At 44.1% G+C, this 20,926-nt stretch overlaps 5 protein-coding genes across 7 annotated transcripts; 4 read left to right on the forward strand and 1 right to left on the reverse strand.

The window, feature by feature from the left end:
- Window positions 1–904: 904 nt before the first annotated feature.
- Window positions 905–5,255, forward strand: Bcmss4. The gene is made up of 3 exons (XM_024691340.1): window positions 905–2,659; window positions 2,710–3,713; window positions 3,765–5,255. The coding sequence occupies exons 1-3, from the start codon at window positions 1,344–1,346 to the stop codon at window positions 4,388–4,390; spliced, it is 2,946 nt and encodes a 981-aa protein (XP_024547110.1). The 5' UTR covers window positions 905–1,343; the 3' UTR covers window positions 4,391–5,255.
- Window positions 5,256–6,749: 1,494 nt separating this feature from the next.
- BCIN_02g04890 (hypothetical protein) lies at window positions 6,750–11,709 on the forward strand. Its single transcript, XM_024691341.1, has 3 exons — window positions 6,750–6,920; window positions 7,012–9,445; window positions 9,507–11,709. Exons 2-3 carry the CDS (start codon window positions 7,138–7,140, stop codon window positions 11,234–11,236), a joined length of 4,038 nt encoding a protein of 1,345 aa, XP_024547111.1. The 5' UTR covers window positions 6,750–6,920; window positions 7,012–7,137; the 3' UTR covers window positions 11,237–11,709.
- A 349-nt stretch (window positions 11,710–12,058) lies between these two features.
- BCIN_02g04900 (hypothetical protein) lies at window positions 12,059–13,967 on the reverse strand. Its single transcript, XM_024691342.1, has 4 exons — window positions 13,757–13,967; window positions 13,689–13,693; window positions 13,074–13,635; window positions 12,059–13,017 (listed from the first exon to the last, which is right to left on the reverse strand). The coding sequence occupies exons 1-4, from the start codon at window positions 13,853–13,855 to the stop codon at window positions 12,496–12,498; spliced, it is 1,188 nt and encodes a 395-aa protein (XP_024547112.1). The 5' UTR covers window positions 13,856–13,967; the 3' UTR covers window positions 12,059–12,495.
- A 104-nt stretch (window positions 13,968–14,071) lies between these two features.
- BCIN_02g04910 (hypothetical protein) lies at window positions 14,072–16,125 on the forward strand. The gene is made up of 3 exons (XM_001546666.2): window positions 14,072–14,640; window positions 14,693–15,718; window positions 15,786–16,125. Exons 1-3 carry the CDS (start codon window positions 14,427–14,429, stop codon window positions 15,830–15,832), a joined length of 1,287 nt encoding a protein of 428 aa, XP_001546716.1. The 5' UTR covers window positions 14,072–14,426; the 3' UTR covers window positions 15,833–16,125.
- Window positions 16,126–16,251: 126 nt separating this feature from the next.
- Window positions 16,252–18,773, forward strand: BCIN_02g04920 (hypothetical protein). Of its 3 annotated transcripts, none has more exons than XM_024691345.1 (7): window positions 16,252–16,482; window positions 16,552–16,915; window positions 17,155–17,318; window positions 17,487–17,532; window positions 17,668–17,697; window positions 17,816–17,999; window positions 18,055–18,773. In XM_024691345.1, exons 3-7 carry the CDS (start codon window positions 17,275–17,277, stop codon window positions 18,192–18,194), a joined length of 444 nt encoding a protein of 147 aa, XP_024547114.1. In that variant the 5' UTR covers window positions 16,252–16,482; window positions 16,552–16,915; window positions 17,155–17,274; the 3' UTR covers window positions 18,195–18,773. The 3 variants fall into 3 exon arrangements, with proteins under 3 accessions (XP_024547114.1, XP_024547113.1, XP_024547115.1); XM_024691344.1 differs by having other exon boundaries at window positions 16,554–16,915; XM_024691343.1 differs by having other exon boundaries at window positions 16,559–16,915.
- Window positions 18,774–20,926: the final 2,153 nt, after the last annotated feature.

Consider the following 20,926-nt stretch of genomic DNA (forward strand, 5'->3'; position numbering starts at 1 on the left):
AGTAGAAGGGGTTCCATTTCGATGCACAACCTTACTGGTAGCTAGGCCCACACGTAGGAGAGGGGATATGCACAGGTAGGTGGTGTATGTGCATGCAATAGGTGCGCAATCTAACAGCTGGATGCTTCTGAAAATAGATTTTTCTTTTCTTTCTTTCCTTTTCTTTGGTTTGGTTTGGTTTGGGGTGGTGAAAATGAGATGGAGATGGAGATGGAGATGGAGATGGAGTGATGTTGATATTGATGATTGTGGCTGTGGCTGATGGAGTGTGGATCATAATCGCTGCATGTTGAATATGATACAATGTATTGACCTTGACTACCTAGGTATAGCATCGACTGCACTCTGCAAACAAATGCTTGGTGATGGTTCGTCGTGTACACGAATGATGGATGGAACTTCTCTGTTCTTCTTTGCTGGGCCAACTTGGCTCTTACCTATCGAAGGACTTGGCTCTTGGAGGAGAGTTCCCCTTTCATCGTAGTGTCGGTGGGAAGGTTGCGGTCCAGAGGGAGGTAGAGTTTTACCAAAGGTAAAAGGTACAAGATAAAAGATACCTCGCCTCGATCGAGTTTGGATTGTCAACACATCAACATCAGCATCACTTGCCACGAACATGCTCCGTACTCCATCGCATAAGGGGGGCATGATAAATGTGAACCCCGATGAGCAATCAACATCGATTCCCGATTAGTCATAAATGTAGAAATCAATCATCGCTCCCTTTCACTCCGTCCTCGCTCACCAAAGCTCAAGGGAAAGGAAAGAAAAGGAAAGCAGTGCAGTGCCGTGCCGTGCAGTGCAGTACAGTCAATTACCACCCACTCCCCAGTCTTTGGACTCTGCACACTTGCTTTGATCCCTGGTTTAATCCCGATACCTACCACCACCCACCACCCACCCAGCCTACCCTACCCTACCCTACTAATAATAACCTTGCAATTCTTTAATTTCTCGCTCCCTCTACTTTCAGTCTTCACTCACTCTCACGCATTTCTATCTTCTCTTGCTCAAATCCTTCCACGCCCGTGTTAACCTCGTCTCTCTCTCTCTCTCCCTCCCTCCCGCAAGAAATGATGATATGCTGATATGTTCATATGCTCACATCTTCTATCCAATTATCTCTCTTCAATTTCCATCCGCTTCGAACCTCATTACAACTAGTCAATTACTGACTTACTTACTTACCCAATAACCCACGCACTATCAATTGGCACCCGCATCCGCAAAACCCGTAATCTCCTTTTTAAACATCCACTACCCGTACCGTACTACCAAACCCTCTCGATTCACTTCAACAACAAACGCGACTTAGTCTCAATACCCATTAAACAGCTTCACGAATGCCACACTTCGAAGAGATGCCATCGTTCTTAAATGACGACACAGGCGGCTCTATGTATTCTTCGTCATCGAGACCCCCATTGGATCTCCCCAGCCATCTTCGAAATTCACACGAAAAGCTATCCGTCAATGGTGCGAATGCCGTAAATGGCATAAATGGCAGAACCTCAACACATAATTCAATAAGGAATGGCTTGGAGAACGGATCGGATGCATATATCGATGGTGGTGCTGCTTCAAATGGCCATGCCAATGGTTACTCAAACACTCACTCAAATGGCAATGGCTCAGCTGGCAGGCACCACATGAACGGAGATTCTCACCATGAGCCAACCTTAAACTCCTTACCCAATGGTCGATCCAGCGCAGGTAGTTGGGATTACAGATCTCGTTCTTCGATGAATGGCAGTACATATTCGGTAAATGAACAGCCCAATGCTTCATCCCAGAATGGAAGGAGGAGTCCAGGTCCTGCAAATGGCTTTAATAGGTTATCGAATGGTGCGGGAGATAGAAACTCGTTCGCATCGACAAATGGAACCATATCCAACGCGACCGTAGACTCACCACGACCAATCACTACGAGTGATAGTGAACACCAGAATCGATTTTCGAATCCTCAACCACTGCCAAATCCTCATAGCACAGGCCCATTAACTTATCAATCACCTTTACTACCTTCGACTCCAGTACCTACTAATAATTCATTACCCATACCCGAAACGCCAGGTCGTTCTACAAGCACTTCACCACAGCCACAACTACAACCACAACCACAAAGATTCTCTTCACTTTCTTCCCCTCCAACATATCCACCGCCCTCTTCACCCTCACAAAACTCTCTTCAGCATCCTGGTTCTACTCAGTTAAAGCATCGACATACATTAGAAGTGCCCAAAGTTGGCTCGGGTAGAAATTCAAGGGATGGTAATGACGCGGTTTTTACAAGTGGAAGATTTTCTCCAACTTCTGTAGCTACAGCAGGTGCTAGACGTGGATCTTCGAGTATCAACAGACGAAACACACAATCGATACATTCTAATATGCCTCACGAAGAGGTCCCTCCGGACGAGGATGCACTTAGATGGGCAGAAGCTGTACGACAGAAGCGTGCGAGTAAGAGAAGAAAGAAGGATGAGGAAGATGACGATAGAGTGGTTGTTGGAACGAAAGTCGATCAAAACCATGTTAACTGGGTTACGGCATATAATATGTTGACGGGTATTCGTTTTACCGTTTCGAGAACGAACGCGAAGCTTGATAGACCATTGACTGATGCAGATTTCGAGGCCAAGCACAAATTCTCGTTTGATATGTAGGTTACAGTCAACATGCGTGAAACGATTTCGCTAATACTATACACAGTACCGGGAATGAGTTGACCCCATCGGCAAAGTATGATTTCAAATTTAAAGACTATGCGCCGTGGGTGTTTCGAAGTCTTCGGGCAAGGTTCAAGTTGGACCCTGCGGATTATCTCATGTCCTTGACTAGCAAATACATTCTTTCTGAATTAGGATCGCCTGGAAAGAGTGGAAGTTTCTTTTACTTCTCGAGAGATTATAAATACATTATCAAAACCATTCATCATTCCGAGCATAAGTTCTTGAGGAAGATTTTGAAGGATTATTATCACCACGTGGAGGATAATCCCAATACGCTTCTATCCCAATTTTATGGACTTCATCGAGTGAAGATTCCTTACGGAAGAAAGATTCATTTCGTGGTCATGAACAACTTGTTCCCACCACACCGCGATGTTCATCAAACCTTCGATTTGAAAGGATCAACCATTGGTCGAGATTTTAAAGAGGAGAACCTAGAACAAAACCCCCGTGCTACGCTCAAAGACTTGAATTGGCTTCGACGAAACCTTCACCTGGAATTTGGGCCGGAAAAGAGACGAGTCTTCTTCGAACAAATGGAGAAGGATGTAGCATTATTGCAGAAATTGAAGATTATGGATTACAGTATGTTGGTCGGAATACATGATTTGACTAAGGGGAACGAAGAAAATCTACGAGACAAGACTTTGCAAGTCTTCCAACCTGGGGGGGATAGCCCAGTAGATGACTCTGGACCACCTGGACCTTTAATGAGAACGCCAAGTAAATTGGAGAGTGCTAGGAAAGCTAGAGAATTACGCCAGATCATCAAGCAGGAAAAGCCAATTCCAATGGGTCAAAGCAGTTCACGAATGCCGGATGAAATTGAAGAAGAAAACAAGAAAGATTTCACATTCTACAGTGATGATGGCGGGTTCCGAGCTACACATGAAGATAATAGTCCTGGAGAGGAAATTTTCTTCTTGTCGATTATTGATTGCCTTACTCATTATGGCACTCTTAAGAAGCTCGAACATCTTTTCAGTGAGTAAACTTTCATATTTGAGGGGGTAATATATGCTAATACAAAAACAGAGGGTCTCAAGCATGATAAGAAAATGATTTCTCCAATTAACCCCCAACCTTATGGCGACCGTTTCGTCGAATTTATTGAGGGAATCACCAAATCTAAAGAAGAAGCTGCGCGAGAAGAAGAATGTCCTCTCCCACCCGTACCCCACACAGACTCAAACCTTACCATGGGTTCTACACGTCGACGTTCAAATAGTGCTCATGTGCACCGTACCGTCACAAACAACACCACCATTCAACGTGCTGAAAACGAAGCCTTGAGAACTGAGCATGAGGGAAGACGAGAGCATATTGAACCTAGAACCGTATCGACAATTAGAAGCCCAAGTGCGGAAAGGACGAATGGACTACAGGGACAGATACTTCCAGTTGTTGAGGAAATGGGAGAAGCGAGTAGCACAGGAGGAAGAAGTGGAAGGAGTATTAGAAGTACACACGATGATGATGATGAGAGAAGGCCAGCTACTCCTGCCAAAGATTATCCTCCGAGTCTGAATGAGAACCAAGGAAGACCGCAAAGTTTAAGGAGGATGATTAGTAGAAGTAGCTTGGAAAAACAATTACCGCCTTTGCCGCCAAATGGAAGGGCGGTTGAAGAGAAAGACTCTGGGATTGGGATAGGGAGATGATTTGTATAGGCAGGGGTTGTTTAGGGGATGGATAGAGGAGGAGTGAAATAATACATAGCAAGTTGATCAGGAGTAGAGTTGGAGCAATAGTCAGTAGGCGCAGCGCAGTAAGTGGAGGATAAGATAAGATACCATGATACCATCTAGCGAATCGCCTTTTTTACTTTACTTTCCTTTTACTTTCTTTTCTCTCTGGGAGGTTTTTGTGGGATGGGAAACTTTCATTGATTCTTAATCACATTTTTTTTTTCTTTTGCCTCTGCTAGCCTTTGTTTTTGCTTTCTGGGACCGTCATTGAATGGCTTGATTGATTTGGAGGATCGTCATCGTATGCATACTTGAGTTTCTTTTTTGTTTGTTTATTGTAGTGATTGGTGGAAGGAGAGAGGGGAGAGGAGGAAGGGATGATGGATAAATGACACAATCTCTAGTATTCTTTGTTTCTTTGAGTTTGAGTCTGAGTTTTGTGGGTGAGAGTTGAGTGTGAGGGAGAAGGGGAAACGGAAGAGGAGATAGGATGAGAGGAGAGGAGAGGAGACGGGGGAAGAAAAAGTTTTTGTAGATAGATTTGATTATGTTGTTGTTTTTGTTGGATGAATGGAGGGGAGGATGGATGATAGATCGTTGGGAGAGTGGATAGGGAATTAAAACGATTGTTGAATATTGGTGTTGGTTTTGGTGTTGATGTTGATGAGTTGATTGTGGTTGTGGTGTAAATTGTGTAAATTGGGTGTGGATGGAGGGAGGGAGGGATGTATATAGTAGGTTTAGGGGGGAGGAAAGAGGAGGGGAGAGCAGGGATAGTGTAGATAGGATAGGATAGGAAAGGGAGTTGAATGAGAAATGTAAAAGCATTATATTTTTATATTTTGTGTTGTGTGCTGTGTAGTGATGTCTCTGTCTGTGTCTATATTATGTAAACTGCAAGTGCGTGAGTAGGCGAGTGAGTAGGTGGTGAGAACCAAGTATTAAGTAGTTCTCGATGCTTGCAAAGGTTATATATACTGTTGTTTCCTTCCTCTTCCTCTTCCTCTTCTCTATTAAATATATATCAATTGTCCTTGTCTTGTCTTTTCTGTGTTTCCACTTTCTACTTTCTACTTTCTATATCGGGAGGAAATGAATTGGGTTAGGTTGGGTTGGGTTGGGTGGGGTATACGGTACCGCTTGTTTGTCTCTTTTCTTCTGGTTGTTGGGAGGGGGGGGTGGAAGGTGGAAGGTGGAAGGTGGTGATTTGTGGTTTGTGGTTGTTCTTACGCTGATTTCCTTTGCCTTTTCCTTTTTGTATTTTGTATTTTGTATTTTGTATTGGTTAGGCACTTGGTTAGATACTTTTCGTTTGATCTCATGGGGTTGGGGAAGAGAGGAGGGGAGAGGAAGGGAGAGGAATGGAAGGGGGGGAGGGAGAAGGGGAGATTTGTCGGTCTGTGGTTACTTCTTCCTCGCTATACCACACATCACACATCACACTTTGAATCGGTCGTATTTCGCATTTCGTATTTCGTATTTCGTGTGCAGTCAAACTTCAGGTTGTCTTGCCTTTTTTGGGGGGGGGGGGGGGGGGGGGTTCGACTTGTATCTGAATGTTGGTCGATAAATTGACTGCGTGGTCGTTTGGAAACTAAGGGGGATGCAGATGCAGATGCAGATGTCAATGTGGATAGATTCAAACCCTAAATCTTCTTTTAAGCTGGAACAAACAACTTCGGAGTTCGGATATCGAGTAAGCAGAGTGAAGAGTATGGGAAGTGAGTAGTGTGAAGAATCTGTGGGTAGGTAGATCATAATAGCTAGATAGCTGGATTTGGAAGGAGAGATGGGGAAAATGGGATAGGGCGGAGTGGGCTGGTGTGGTTATTGGGTTGGTTGTTGTTGTGGTTGTTGTTGTTGGAGAGGGAAGGCACAACAGTGAGTGGATGGTGGATTCTAATTCTATCACAATACACGTAGAGAGACGCTTGTTACAACCAAGATCCCAATCTCTTCAAAACGAGCGAGTTCGACGGGACTAAAGCACACAATCTTCAATCGTAGAATATAGCTGGTACAACGACGAGGATATTTATTCTCTTTCTTTTTGTTCCTTCATCTTTCGGAGAGACACTTCCACGACTTTCCGGGGCTTTGATAGGAAAAGAAGAGCTGGAGATCGTGCAGGATATACATTCATGAGGAATTCTCGAGCTTGAGACGCAGATATCAGAGATCGATTCGAAAGAATCGATATACGCGTTCCCCGAAAGAGAATACGGGTCTTTGAAGGGGGGTTGGGATTCGGGAACGAATCATCTGTGCGGGACGTAGGATACTCGCTTTTTTATCGGCTGGTTCTGTGTGTGTGTGGATTCGGTGCCGAGGCGATTGGGGGTTCGGATCAGGATTTTGGTTAAAGCATACGCGGTTCTCGGAAGTGGTTTGTGTGTGTGCAGGATCGCGGAGTGGGAATACGTGTGCTGTGTTGATGGCGAATTGGTTCACGGATTTAAGGATATCAATCTCAGAGAGCTTGAGCTGAAGGATAAGAATCTGGGTAAGTGAATATCACTGATTGTCTTGGCCTTGGAATTGAACCTGCCGACTGTTGAATCTATCTTTGTATTGTCATACTGATTGACTCTTAGAGAAACCTTTCCTCGTGGACGAAGTCGGTATTATATCACTTCGAAGTGTCTCGTGGTAAATTAGTCACTACCTACAGTGCTCCTCATTCATTATTCGTTGGTTGATTGATTGCCAGAACATTCAAAATGCATATTTGGGCTGGATCGGGTTCGGTCAATGGGAAAGAGACTGTTAGACGAAGAGAGAGAACACCTATCAAGACTGGCAAGATTCTCAAGAAGAGAAAGAGTAGTGCCAAAATTGGATTGGGACTGGATGGTTCATGTTTCACTGAGAATATTGCGAAATCAAGTCCAGGTCCAGATCCAAGTCCAAGTCCTAGAAGAGACTCGGGAATAGACTCTGTCATGGCATCGGAATCTGGCTCTGATGAGTCGATCATTACTGTTATTAATATTCCAACTTATGATGTTGAGGAAGATATGGTTAAGCCTTTAAATGTTGGATCGCTTGATAGTGACGGAAGTCTCATTGCGATTGGGAAGACCGTGAGTTATTTGGAGATGTCGCGGGGAGAGGAGATGAATAAGAATCTTCAAGATGAGTTGGAATATTCGCCAACCCTAGGTAAGGGGAAGGGGAAGTACATTGCTTCGATGGATATGGATGGTTCGAACGGAGAGGATGCAGATGACTTTTCTTCGTCGTTCGGAGGTCTCAGTCGTATGATGGCGAGTAATCATAGGATGTTCCGAACAAGTAGCGAGAAGGAAGATCGAGTGAAAGATTTAGATAATAATGTATTTGCTAAGAAGGAATCGGTGGGTACTAGACATAGTGTTCCAACGGATCTACCGTCATCAACAATCGACGTTACACCTGCCGAAGATACACAAAATGATTGGCACGAATCTGCATCTGTTGGAAAAGAAAACGAGCCAGATTCTTATGTTACATCAACTGCTAGCTGTATCGATACCGATAGCTCTAAGAGTGAACATAAGCTGGAGAGAATTTTTAGTGTCGACTCGGTATATACTTCGGAACCTAGAATTCCAGATGGATGTCTATCATATGAAATATCGACTACTACTAATAAATCCGATTACGAGGACAAAAATGAAAATAAATCGGCATATTTATTTGATGTAGGTTGCGTTCGAGATTCAAAAACCAAGAAGGAGGATAAATATCTTGATATAAAATTTACTAGTGAAATCGATATCGATGTGAAGCCCGAAGAGGAGAAAGAGCCAGAAAAAAAGGCCAAAACACCACATGTGCAACTCTGGGATGAGATATCGAGATGTGTCGATAAAGCTCTCGATGTATCGCAGGAGATTAGGCGCAAAGAGAGTATTCGAGGATTTTCTCTCAAAGTACCTCATTTAGTCCTTGAGGCTAAGCAGGGTCTTTGTCGCTCGCCTTTTCCTAGTCGTTCTTGTAAGAGTAGTGAGATGGTGGGAGAGATGGGGTCGCTGAAGGAGAGAGAGTTTTGTGTGAGTGGATTTGATGATTGTGGTATGGGGGAAGGTGGTCTGATGACAAGTATTGAGGGATTAAGCGAGGATTGCTGGGCTCATATGCAAGGGAGGGATGATTGTGTGATTGTGGGTATGGAAGGGGTTTCAAGTAATCTTGGGAGTTCGAAATCGTTGTCTGTGATGGGGAGGGGGGAGAGAAATTGTGCTGAGGTTGGGAGGGAGAAGGGTGAGAGTGTGTCATGTGTAGGTGTTGGTGTTAGTGTGGATGAGGAAAACTTCACATTGTCGGATTCTCCATGTCGACAACTAAAAATAGATATTTCTGGGGATGAGATTGATGGGGATTCTTCAAATCATAAGGAAACTCGTCAAGACTCGGTTGAACGTGAGAACGAGCGCGATATTGCGAATTCGGAGCGCTTTTCGCCTGTGCATCAGAGGGTTATACAGTTGATGACACCCAAGCATGGTCGGTACCACACTATCAGGGAAAAAGCTGGTAAAGCCCCTGCTAGTTATCGGATGTTTGAGTCGCAGATAAATGGGAAGACTGTGTCGCGTGAATTGGGGAGCATTGCTATGGAGAGAAAAGCTTCGCAATATCCTGCGAAAGACAGAGCATTTTCTCAACCTTGTTGGCCGAAGGATTTAAATTGGTTTCATCAATGTTCTTCCGGTTCGTTAAGAGCTGGTAACCTTAAGGATTCTGATGGGGATGGATCGGAAGAATGGTTGTTGGGAAACGAAAAATGTAGTGAAATTGAAGAGGAAATGGAAAGATTCTGGAAAGTCAATTCTGCGGGACCGATGGCTCGTTTTGGGAAGATGATGATGAAGATGGATAGGGATACGGAGATTGAGATTGAGATTGAGGGAGATGAAAGGAACCACCTCCCGGTGATGAATCGAAAGGGGAAGATGAAGATGGCGGATGTAGGATCGTGGGAATTGATGACGGATGAAAATGGCAGGGTTTCGATGGGTGGCTCACAGGTTAAGTTTCGTGAAGGTGAGGTTTTCTGATTGTTGTGTTGGTGTGTTGAATTGAATGGTGTTGATAAAGACTGTAGTTCCTACGATTATACGGCGTTCGATGCCCCAATTAGATGGTCCTGTTTCGCCACCATTACTAGCGGTGGAGGCTCCGGCTGGAAGTACTCACTTGCCATCTCCTCGTAAGAGACTGCAAAAAGTCAATCGGTCGAAATCGCCTAGTTTGTTGAAGTCGTCTAGTTCTTCTCTGGGGAAAGTTTTCCAGAGTTCGAGGGTGGAGGGGATGGAGGGGGAGATTAGAGATTTGAGGAGGGAAGTTGAGGATTTGAGAAATATGGTTGGGAGGTTGGAGAGGGAGTTGAAAGGGGTTGTTGATTTTGGGGGAGAGGATGTTGACCAGGCTAGAAGGCGGTTGGGGGATAGAGTGAAGGATGTGTGGAGTGTGGTTTATGGGAAGGATTGGGAGGGCGAGAAAGTTGGCCAGGGAGGAGAGGATCGGAAAAGCCCAGAGGAGATGGAGTGGTTGAGAGAGGTTAGGGAGGTGGGGTTAATGAAAATTGTGGAGAGAATGAAGAGGGAGAGAGATATGGAGGAGATTATGCATGCAGTGGATGAGTTCTTAAAGGAAAACCAAGTTGAATCACTTGAGAAGAATCTGATGGTATCGAGCTCGACGAATCCTGAGTTTGGGGATAGGGATATTTCTGCTTCGAAAATTTCGATGGAAAAAGAAGCGAGTAGGGAATCGTTGATTAGTGGGTGCTTGAAAATAAATGAATCTTGTACTGCAATACAGGAGCGAGAGATTGGGGGCTTATCTGCGGATGAGATGGGGTTGAAGCAGGAGATCACAACGCTGGATAGGCAAAGATGCGATTTGAGAGATTATAAGAGTGGGAGACGTGATGGGGGGATGATTGGGAGGGAGTCGAAGTTCATGGATTCGGAAGTAAAGGATTGTGAGTTGATTTCTGAGGTCCCTTTGCTTGCGGGTTGGATTGGGGTTCGAGATGAGGGTCAATCTGGAGGTGGAGATGAGTGTTCTTTAGATGTGCAGAAGTCTTCAGAATTGACGAGTCTTGAAAATAGAGAAGAGATGGAGAGGGAGGAAATGAAGAAAATGGGGGAGAGTCTGAGATTAGACGAGATGGATGTGGAGGGCAGGATTGATGCTGAAATTCCAGGGGAGGAGGGTAAAGAAATGAAGACGAGTGTTTTTGCGAAATTACGTGGAATTTTTGATGTATCGGTGAAAGAAAATGGAAATGGAAAGGGGCTGGTAGTGGAAGGAGAGGTGGAGGCAGAAGGAAAGAGAGTGGAATATTTGGTTCAAGATTTATTGACGAAACAGGAAGGGGAAAGACGGAAGAGGGAGGAGTTGTGGGAGAGGGAACGGAAGGGGGATAAGATGGAGATTCAGAGGCTTGGGGGTGTGGTGGAGGAATTGAGGGAGTTGGTTTTGAGAGGGGTTGAGATGGGTATGGGGAAGGGGAAGGGAGGGGTCTGTGCTGGTGAGAGAAAGAGATTGGAACAGGATGAGGATGAGCATGAGCATGAAATACACGATTGTGATAAACCGGGTTGTTGGTGTCGCCCAAGTGGAAGTGGAAGTGGGACAAAGCTTGGAGGGAGAAAAATTGGGAAGAAACATGAATGTGGTGCGAGTAATGTGGCGAATATGAGGGAGAGGGATGTTTATGGTGATGGGGATGAGGAATGGGATTCTGAAGAAAGGAGAATTGGAAATGAGAATGGGAAAGGCTTTTGGGATTGGGTTGGGGGAGGGATTTTGTGGAGACAGGACTGAGGAATGGATGGGTGGGGGAGGATTGCAGAGAGATGTGAAAAATTGAGATGAGTGTGGATTGGCGATTACAGGTTTATTGTTCTTTTGGTGTTTTATTGGCATTGGTACGAATAGCATGGGATGGTTTAGTAGAAATCGCGTTTTGGAGGGAGGGGGGCTATGTATCTGTTGGTTTGGTATTTGATATGATGGTGTATGATGAAGACGGAGAGAGAGTGAATAAAGTGTAGGATGAGATGGATGGTTTTGAATGGTATGCGAGAGACTTGGGAAAGAGGCACAGGGGATCGATTACTATTGCTATTATTATGATGGCTGATTAGAAGAGAGTTTGGAAGAAAAGAAGAGAAGAGTAGATATTAGAGAGGATTAGATGGGGTGGAGTAGAGTAGATTATGGTAGAATAGAATAGAATTATAATTGATGGATAAATGAATATACAATAAAATTATAAATTGATGTTATGTGTTTGAGTCGGCGTTTTGAGAGAGCTATGGGGTGGGTGTGGGTGTGAAAGTAGTGAGATTTGTTAAGATTAAGTAGGGTTAACTATTGATAAGTGGAGGGGTTGCATGTATATATATAGAGAGAGAGAGAGAGAGAGAGAGAATTTCTGTGGAATAAGCGAGGGGGCTAAAAGGAGGAAGAAGGGGGGTGGGGAAGGAGGAGGTGGGGGATGAGTGAATGGGTGATTGATTGAGTGACTGGAATAGAGATATGAGACGAGATAGGCTGGAATGGGATGGGAAAAGATGAGATGAGATAGGATAGGATAGGATAGGATAGAGAAAAGAGAAGAAAAGAAAAAAAAAAAAAAACAAATCCAATAATTGATGATCGAGTTTAAATGGATGGATGGATGGATGATGTTAGTAGGGATATAACTAAACTGACATCTGTGATGAGGCCAATAATGCATTTGTGCATTATGTTGTAGTGTGTATTTATTTTCTTGTATTTTTTTTTGGTAGCGAATAGATTTGTTACGTCATGTAATGCTCTATCTCAATATACCGCCCTCTCCTTTCCAGCTACCTAGTATGTACCTGGTATGCATGGATAGTTGTATTTGTAGGGATTCATGTCCAAAGCAGGAATACATTATGTTACCTACCTACCTACCTACCGCCTTGAACTCCATTCCCCGTCTTCCATTCATTCATTTAATGCATGTGCGCCTGTGCGAATAAAGCAAGCCCTGATTTAACAAATAATACATGTTTCTCTCATCCCAAGTCATGGCGAATAAGTTGAAAGACTCAAGCAGTTCCTCTAGGCTTTGCTTTTGCCTTTGCCTTTTCCTTCTTCTCATCCTTGACCTTCTTCTTCTTTGCCTCGTTCTTCTCATCATTTTTGCGTTTCAGATTTGCTCTCTCTTCATCTGTCTTTGGGATTGGTTTGAAGAATCCTTCCAGTCTAGCTTGTTGTGATGATTTTAGATTCTTGGTAAGTCTTTGAGCAGCGCTACGGACACGATCTTCTGAAAACCCTTTTTCTATAACGAGAAACTTGACAAGTCCTTCAACGTCGGGGGCTTCCCACTTGAAATCGCAATCCTCGTGGTCGGCGGGACGAACATCGGGTTTGAAGAATAGTTCGCGGGCGTCTTGGTATGGCCAGTCTTCGGGAATGGCATAACGTTCTTTCTTGTCGGCGGTGATCCATGCGACTAGAGTTTCGAGATCGCCGTGTTCGCGGATAAGTTTGAGGGCGGTATGGGGACCGATTTTGGGTATAGGGTCGAGGTAATCGCAGCCGAGGAGAATGCAAAGATCTACGAACTTTGGATTATGTTAGTATTGCACCGTAGTCTAGGGCAAGTGTAAAGGTCTCTTACTTGTTTGCGATCCATATTTAATCCTGTAAGAACTTTTTCCAAACTAACTTCTTGAATAGGTTCTTTGCGCTGTTCACTAAAAGTGAGATGTCGAAGAAGAATGGGAGAATCGAAACACAAAGTATCCATATCCTCACTTGCCGCTGCATAAACCTTTCCTGCTCGAGCCAACGCAGCACATTGTGCCTCTGCCTCTGTTGGCGCAATGATGTATGGAATACCCATCAACTTCAACAATCTCTGACACTCTGCATTGTGTTCCCTGGTAACTCGAACCGTTCTCCTCGAGAATTTCTCAATATCTTCTGCAGTACCAGTTTCCTTTGCTTCTTCCAGTCCTTCTGTTGCAGTCGCTTTGCGCTGGAAACGTTTCGCTAATTCGCCGGACTTGAGTTTTGGTGGTGCACCATCGAATACGTAGACTGGTTTGATACCATTGTCGACAATACGGAGAGTGCGGTAAAACATGCCCATCAAATGAGAGGTAGTTTCGCCATCTTCGTTTGTGAGCATCTCACCTCCAGAGCGGACGGCGATGAGGAAACTATAAATGGACATGGATCTGAAATATATTAGGTTCTGAAAGGTATAGATATGATTGTAGGAAGTATATACGCATCCTAGAGAAAAGTCAGTCGATGGCGCACATGGAAGTATAGAATGAATAGCAGCAAAACACTTACAATAGCAACTTTTCTACCAAATTGATTCTTGATTTCTCCTTCCTTAACTGCATCAGGAGCTTCATCCTTGATGATGGACATCAATTGTTTAATACCCATGATTGCGGTGGTGTTGTATGTTTTGAGTCACCAAAAAGTCAAGGAAGAGAGAAGACTTTTGATTCTGGATAGATTTTGGAGTTGACGCGAATGAAGTGCATGACGCGCGACCTTCTCGCGTTAAGTGGTTCAAGCCTTAGGCAGCAGAAGCCGCTATGATTTCAGGCATCATCCGATCGGTTTGCGGGGGAAAGTATGTCCAAGGGCCGCCTGTGAGATCTTTACAAAGTCAACCAACGATATGTGATCGCCAGTGGATGTAAAGATTTGTCAACCTATTAGTTAGCTCATACTTCACACCTCTGTGGCTGATTTTCTCCATCTTCATATGGAATTATGGATTTACCGCAGGGTTGAATACTCACATACCTACGTACTTGCAATGCAATATGTACACACGGATCGACAACCGTTTGTATCCGAACATGCCTCGGAGCTCCAGCATCCATTAAATGGCGGCCCGGATTAGTTTACAACATTAGTACATCTGGGGAAGTGTTTATACCCAACAGTCTCTCCCACATTTCCGTTATCTTCAAGTGGTAGTACAATTTACTTGTCGAATTCAAAGATGTATAGACCCATGTTACGAAATGCCGGCAGGCAATTGGCAAATGCGAGACCGGCAGCCATTACTATTAGAGGTCTTGCTGCTCATGCTACCCCGCAGCCATTTGATTGGAAAGACCCTTTGAAGGCTCAAAACCTTTTTACGGAGGAGGAAATAGCTATTTCAGAAACTGCGGAGCAGTATTGTCAGGAACGGATGTTACCTCGAGTTTTGCGTAAGTTCGTTAATTGTATATTGGGAGCGCAAGCTAAAGGAGGGTCGAATAGAGGCATATCGAGACGAACATTATGACCGAAAGATACTCGAAGAAATGGGGGAACTGGGGCTACTAGGAGCTACGATCAATGGCTACGACTGTGCTGGCGTATCAAATGTTGCTTCGGGACTTATTACCAAGGCAGTTGAACGAGTTGATAGTGGATATCGATCTGGAATGTCAGTACAGTCTTCGCTAGTAATGGGAGGTATCGACGAGTTTGGCACACAGGAACAAAAGGAGAAATACTTGCCAAAATTGGCAAAGGGGAAATTGTTGGGCTGTTTTGGTTTAACAGAGCCGAATCATGGCAGTGATCCTGGGTCCATGGAGACAACTGCGAAACCCCATCCAACAAAGAAGGGTTATTATTCAATTTCAGGAGCTAAGACATGGATCACAAATTCCCCAATCGCAGATGTGTTCTTGGTATGGGCCAAGTTACAAGAGACTGGCAAGATTAGAGGTTTCATCATCGATCGAGCAGACTGTCCACCAGGAACCTTGGAAACACCTGCTTTGAAAGATAAAAACGGACTTCGGGCTTCTTTAACTGGTATGATTCAACTAGATGAATGTCCAGTACCTGAAGCAAATATGTTTCAAACAGTTGAGGGTCTTCGAGGACCATTTACTTGCTTGAATAGTGCAAGATATGGTATTGCTTGGGGCATGACGGGTGCGCTCGAAAATTGTATAGATCGAGCTAGAACATATGCTCTTGAACGAAAACAATTCAAAGGCAATCCATTGGCCAAATATCAACTCGTCCAGAAGAAGCTAGCAGATGCCGTCTCGGACGCGGCTTTTGGTACGCTGGCTTGTGTTCAGGTTGGAAGACTCAAGGACAAGGGAGAAGCAGCACCGGAGATGATCAGTATGATTAAGAGACAGAATTGCGATGCTGCACTCCGGAATGCGAGAACATTACAGGAGATCTTTGGTGGCAATGCTGCGAGTGATGAGTATGGTATTGGAAGGCACGTTTCGAATTTGTTCGTCACCCAAACTTATGAGGGACAAAGTGATATTCATTGTAAGTTTTGCCTTGGTCTTTTGTTATGATGTGATTCTACTTGAGTAAATGCTGACAAATACATTAGGCTTGATCCTGGGAAGAGCAATTACTGGTATCCAAGCATTTTGTTGATTGAATTGGGTTGAGTTGAACGACTTAGCAAATGGAAAATGGGAAATGGGAAATGGATGTATGAGATATTGAATGGCCCATGTAGATGTGGGAGTAGAATGACCATCAAGGTGTCGGTTCTTAACTCTTGAAAAGAAGGATTCTTTTTTGAAGAGGGGTGAATAGGAGGAATAGATGTGTAGGAATTATCATAAGATGCCTTGATCGAACAGAGAAATGTAAAGCATAAAATCAACATCAACAGTGTCTTGAGCATTGGTGAAATGCATCTCGTATATCTATCTTACTTGTCATATCTTGTCTAACATGAAAAACATGAGAATAGAAAATAGTCGAATGTACTTGATTTGATCTGATTTGATTTGCCGAGGAGAAAAGGCTTTGAAGTTTGCCACCACTCGGATATTTTCGGGGACCGTGGAAGGGAAAGAAGAGAGAGCAAAGAAGTCACGTATATTGAATGAATGGCAGGTATTTGAGTGGATTGGTAGCATGATTTGATGATACATTGCCTACCCAGGTAAATGTGGTTGTTGGCCGCCTCCTCTTCCATCCACATATCAATGGTCGGTCATAACTGCCACAGCCACCATCCACTCCGTGATTGCTCATGAATTGCAAAGGGTTAACCAATACTTAGTCATCTTCAGGTAAGTTCGAAGTGAATCCTTTAAATTCTACTGGCACGATATTGGTATGTGATTTGTTGACAAGAGAAGAGAGAAGTGAATCAGTTTACCGCTGAATAATTATATTGAATACTGCACTTTTGCCGCTTCTTTGCAGCCCACGTTGAACAAGATAGGCCAAGGCACAAGGCAAACCAAAAGCAAAGGCAAAACGACGGCTGGCTGCCCAAGAACATTCACCATACGGTTGTTATCTCACACAGACAAGAAAGACTCAGGCTCAGACTTGCGACTTCTTCTCGATAAATAAGTGAACTTGCCTACTTGATCTTACAACTCAAATTTCAAAAAAAAAGACATTCCATCTTTAAAAGGACCCTTCCTCTTCTTCCTATCTCCAAAGTACCTCCTCGTACTCAGCATTCAAAAGAACACTCGCGGCTCTCTCAACTCGGTATGTAGGATCTTGCTTGTTATTCCATTCAAAACCTCCAGGACTCTTTATCTTCTCCATGTGTTTGTCTAGAGCATCTATCCATATAACTCTCCCAAATACATTTATATAAAGATTTACCGCTCCTCTTCGTTACCATCGTGTACCCACAATCTCTATCCCCTTCCGTCATCTTCGGCATAGCCGCTCGCGTGTTTTTTTTTATGGGTGGTCGCTAACAACAAAATCGTGTCTACCAGAAATCCCAGCCCACTTACTCACCAGTCCATTAAACTACTGCAACCTCGAGAAATTCATCAACATACTCGACAACCCTTCATACTACACAACACCCTCCACACCATAATACATACTTCAAAATGGCTTTGAAGAGAATCAACAAGGAACTCACAGACTTGGGCCGGTATGTTATCCTTCTTGTCATTTTGGTCACCGCCACGACGTTTGAAAGATCTTGGTGGGGCTACTTCGTGAGCGGGGTCTGGTGCAGGATTATCAAAAACTTCATGACGGCGACGATATATCATATGGGCAGTCTTGGGAATAGTGTGCTAATACGATGTTTGAATAGTGACCCTCCCTCATCATGCTCTGCTGGCCCTATAGGAGAGGATTTGGTATGTTATTCTTCCTTCAAGATTTGATGCCCCTGCGAGGCACAGAATACCTTGGAATGCGCTCAAGATAGACTTGATATCATGACAAGTAAGATATATCGAAGAAAGGATACTGACATTATTTGTTTCACTTAGTTCCACTGGCAAGCTACCATCATGGGTCCTGTGAGTTTGATCTTATCTTCAAGTTTCTTTGATCCGAGGCCCTTCTGCCAACGATCTTTGAATCTCGAATTTCATGAGTTATCATGATCATCTAGCAATTTACTAACATCTCTCCTAGTCTGACTCGCCATATACCGGAGGTGTCTTCTTCCTCGCCATCCATTTCCCTACCGACTACCCATTCAAGCCTCCCAAGGTCAGCTTCACAACTAGAATCTATCACCCAAACATCAACTCCAACGGAAGCATCTGTTTAGACATCTTGAGAGATCAATGGTCCCCAGCCTTGACTATCTCTAAAGGTATATTGTCATTTTGATTACTCTTTGATAAATCACAACTAATCATTTCTTTTAGTCCTTTTGTCCATCTGCTCTATGCTCACCGACCCCAACCCCGATGACCCACTTGTTCCAGAGATCGCACACGTTTACAAGACCGACCGATCTAGATATGAGGCCACAGCCAGAGAATGGACCCGAAAATACGCCATTTAAATTACCTACTATAACCTTCAAATTACATACGACAAAGCATGACGGATCGGAATAATGGATGGGTTGATGAATTTCCTCTGTGTTCTCTCTATCTCTTCTATTCTATCCTATTGCGTAAAGGATTTGCTGGCGTCAACGAAACTCGATGAATGGACAACTTTTTGGTCTGGGTTTACTTAGGTACTTTACTCTTTTACACACGAAATACATTACATGGCAGACTTGTAAGCGCTACTGCTGGGGGGAATATTTTGCGATGGATTGGGTCAGAAATTGTGGGAGGGGCGAGAAAGATTTGTCGTGGATAGATATCGGGGGAATGCAATATGATGGATGAATGGATGGGTGGTGATGGATGATAAATAAGGGATGTGCTTAGGGAATTAGATGATCATGTTGCATGATGAACGGGTTGTCGTCGTCGTCACCGCCTTTTTCTTACTATTCCTCCTATTCATTGATATTCAGGTCCATAGCATTACTCGGAGCTTTTTCTTACTTTGTGGTTCGCTGTTCCTGGTTTCGTGATGATACATTCTGGAAGGGGGGAGTTGTGAATGAGTGAAATTTTGAGTGTGAGGTATGGTATTGGGTATGAGATGTGATATTGGTGAAAGAATGAGGAATGTGGTGGATACTTAGTATTATCCATCTGCCCTTCCGTAACACAAATCTGTGTATGAATGGCAAATAAATGATCCGTCTTTCTCTATGGCATTGACGGTAAAGATACTACAGACTAAGTCATTGAATCATTGTTTCACTTTGGGATTGATTCACGTAGTTATTCATGTTGTTTGTTTGTTTCTGGTCAACGTTCTTAGTATCAGGGCGGGCTTAGTGTGTGTATCTTTTCTGTTTGGTTTGGGAGGGAAGGAGGGGGAGAGGATTTGTAAATGAAGTTAGGGGTTGCGATCTGGATGATGAGTGTTACTGGAGATTTGCTGGGATGGGGGTAGAGAAGGGAGGTGGTGATGATGATGATCTTTTCTTCTTTCTTATTGTGTGTGCATTGATGGATGGATGTAGAACGTGAGGTAGGAGTGTTACTATGTAAGCGCTTGGGTCGATTCTAAATTTTTGAGTTCTAAGATGGTGAGATGGTGAGATGGTGAGTGGGTCTGACTAACTGACGTGAAGATGTTTGATGTTTGATGGTTTGAGATTTAAGATTTGAGATTTGGGTTTGATAATGTGAGAATTTTGGGAGTGCGGGAATGTTTCAGAGGTGGGTGGGAGTCTGGGTGGGAAGTAGGGAAGGAAGAAGGAGGGATGGTGTGTTTGGGGTTTGTGGTGAGGAAGTGATGGGGGTGGGTATAGTACTATGGATGTTGAGGATTCGGGACCGAGGGGGGAGGAAATGGATATGGATATGGATATCAGAGACGGAATGGAGGAGAGGGGGGAGAAATGAGATGATACATCGTTTGCTAACGTCTTGTTGAATGTTTCCAGATACATGGTTTTGACTCTTCATGTGTATTAGGATTGAAATTTGTATAGATAGGAAAGATTGGTCCTCGAACTCTTGTGACTTTTTTGCTTTGCCCGTGCGAGTCCGGTGTCCCGATATGTCCTTATCAATCGGCGCTTTCGAGTATCGATGGTAGATAGCAGATGGATGCCAGTCATCTTCAACCATGTGTACTCACACAGACACGCAGTAAACATAAGATCATTCCATAACCCAGCTCCCTAGCTAGTTTTGAGCCAAGCCCGGCACTGAATACCGGGTATTGCACATGCATATGGGACTGACTCCCTGTTCCTCATCAATATCAAACGGGAATCTTACCACTCTCCTCGTTGCGATTCTTGCGGTTTCCGGTGTTGGGAGCAGGAGTTTGAGATGTGCGTGTGGACTGATGTTGACGGACGGACGGACTTTAGAAGAATCGTACGGGTAGTTGTGGAGGTGGTGTGTGTGTGTGTGTGTGAAAAGGAGCGGGTGTTGCAAAAGATTCATCGAGGTGTTTGGGATTGGAGGGTTGGGTATGGCAGGGCTGGAATTGTAGTTGGAGGTGTTGTAGGTAGTGGTGGTGCAGTTGTTTGTAACTTTGTGTTGCGTAGGTAGGGGGATCGACGAGAAGGATGGAAAATGAGGAAGGGGAGTTCTCGGTACGGGTTGCTGTGTGGTGTCTATCTATGTATCTATGTATCTATCTATCTATCTATCTATCGTATTGATACCTAGTTGGGCGATTCCTGAGAGTATTTTCATTGCGGGCCATCATTGAAGAGACCTATTCATGGATCTATGCAAGGGATTTTTTCTTGGGGGTAAGGAATCGCGTAATGGGAGTGGAAATATGGGCTGATGAGAGACGAAATAGTGTGGTGAGGCTTGGGAGATCATACAACTGGTGTCGGGATCTCGTGTGCTGATGATGTATTTGTATCTGATTAGTTGGTATCACCATCATGTGCGCCGTTGCCAATGTTGAATACTTCGATGTTGGGTTATCCACAGGGCGTAAATAAGCTTTGGAGGAGACTTGGATAGTTCCCCTTCATCTCCGTCTACATGTGCATCATGAACTACACTCGCCAGCCACATTCCCATACGTATCTAAAATCACAGATTCGATAGGACAAGGCTTGCCGCCGCCAATCTCCAATTGTCGATTTTCAATTCTCTGAGCCTTGCAACTGCATCAAACCTCTTGGATATTCTTAGGGTTGACGTTGTACGACAATGTCAGATGCGTGTGTGTTCTGATTGGCTACTGTTT

The sequence above is a fragment of the Botrytis cinerea genome, chromosome 2 (assembly GCF_000143535.2).
Source record: "Botrytis cinerea B05.10 chromosome 2, complete sequence".
NCBI classification, from domain to species: Eukaryota; Fungi; Ascomycota; class Leotiomycetes; order Helotiales; family Sclerotiniaceae; genus Botrytis; species Botrytis cinerea.

Bases quoted from the DNA above. Each gene is read 5' to 3' on its own strand.
- Bcmss4 (XM_024691340.1), top strand. From the start codon at position 1,344: ATGCCACACTTCGAAGAGATGCCATCGTTCTTAAATGACGACACAGGC. The intron at 2,660-2,709 runs GTAGGTTACAGT...TACTATACACAG, and splicing joins CACAAATTCTCGTTTGATAT to TACCGGGAATGAGTTGACCC. The intron at 3,714-3,764 runs GTGAGTAAACTT...ATACAAAAACAG, and splicing joins GAAGCTCGAACATCTTTTCA to AGGGTCTCAAGCATGATAAG.
- BCIN_02g04890 (XM_024691341.1), top strand. From the start codon at position 7,138: ATGCATATTTGGGCTGGATCGGGTTCGGTCAATGGGAAAGAGACTGTT. The intron at 9,446-9,506 runs GTGAGGTTTTCT...TAAAGACTGTAG, and splicing joins ACAGGTTAAGTTTCGTGAAG to TTCCTACGATTATACGGCGT.
- BCIN_02g04900 (XM_024691342.1), bottom strand. From the start codon at position 13,855: ATGGGTATTAAACAATTGATGTCCATCATCAAGGATGAAGCTCCTGAT. The intron at 13,018-13,073 runs GTAAGAGACCTT...CATAATCCAAAG, and splicing joins TAAATATGGATCGCAAACAA to TTCGTAGATCTTTGCATTCT.
- BCIN_02g04910 (XM_001546666.2), top strand. From the start codon at position 14,427: ATGTATAGACCCATGTTACGAAATGCCGGCAGGCAATTGGCAAATGCG. The intron at 14,641-14,692 runs GTAAGTTCGTTA...AGGGTCGAATAG, and splicing joins GATGTTACCTCGAGTTTTGC to AGGCATATCGAGACGAACAT. The intron at 15,719-15,785 runs GTAAGTTTTGCC...CAAATACATTAG, and splicing joins GGGACAAAGTGATATTCATT to GCTTGATCCTGGGAAGAGCA.
- BCIN_02g04920 (XM_024691345.1), top strand. From the start codon at position 17,275: ATGGCTTTGAAGAGAATCAACAAGGAACTCACAGACTTGGGCCG. The intron at 17,319-17,486 runs GTATGTTATCCT...ATGTTTGAATAG, and splicing joins GAACTCACAGACTTGGGCCG to TGACCCTCCCTCATCATGCT. The intron at 17,698-17,815 runs GTGAGTTTGATC...CATCTCTCCTAG, and splicing joins AAGCTACCATCATGGGTCCT to TCTGACTCGCCATATACCGG.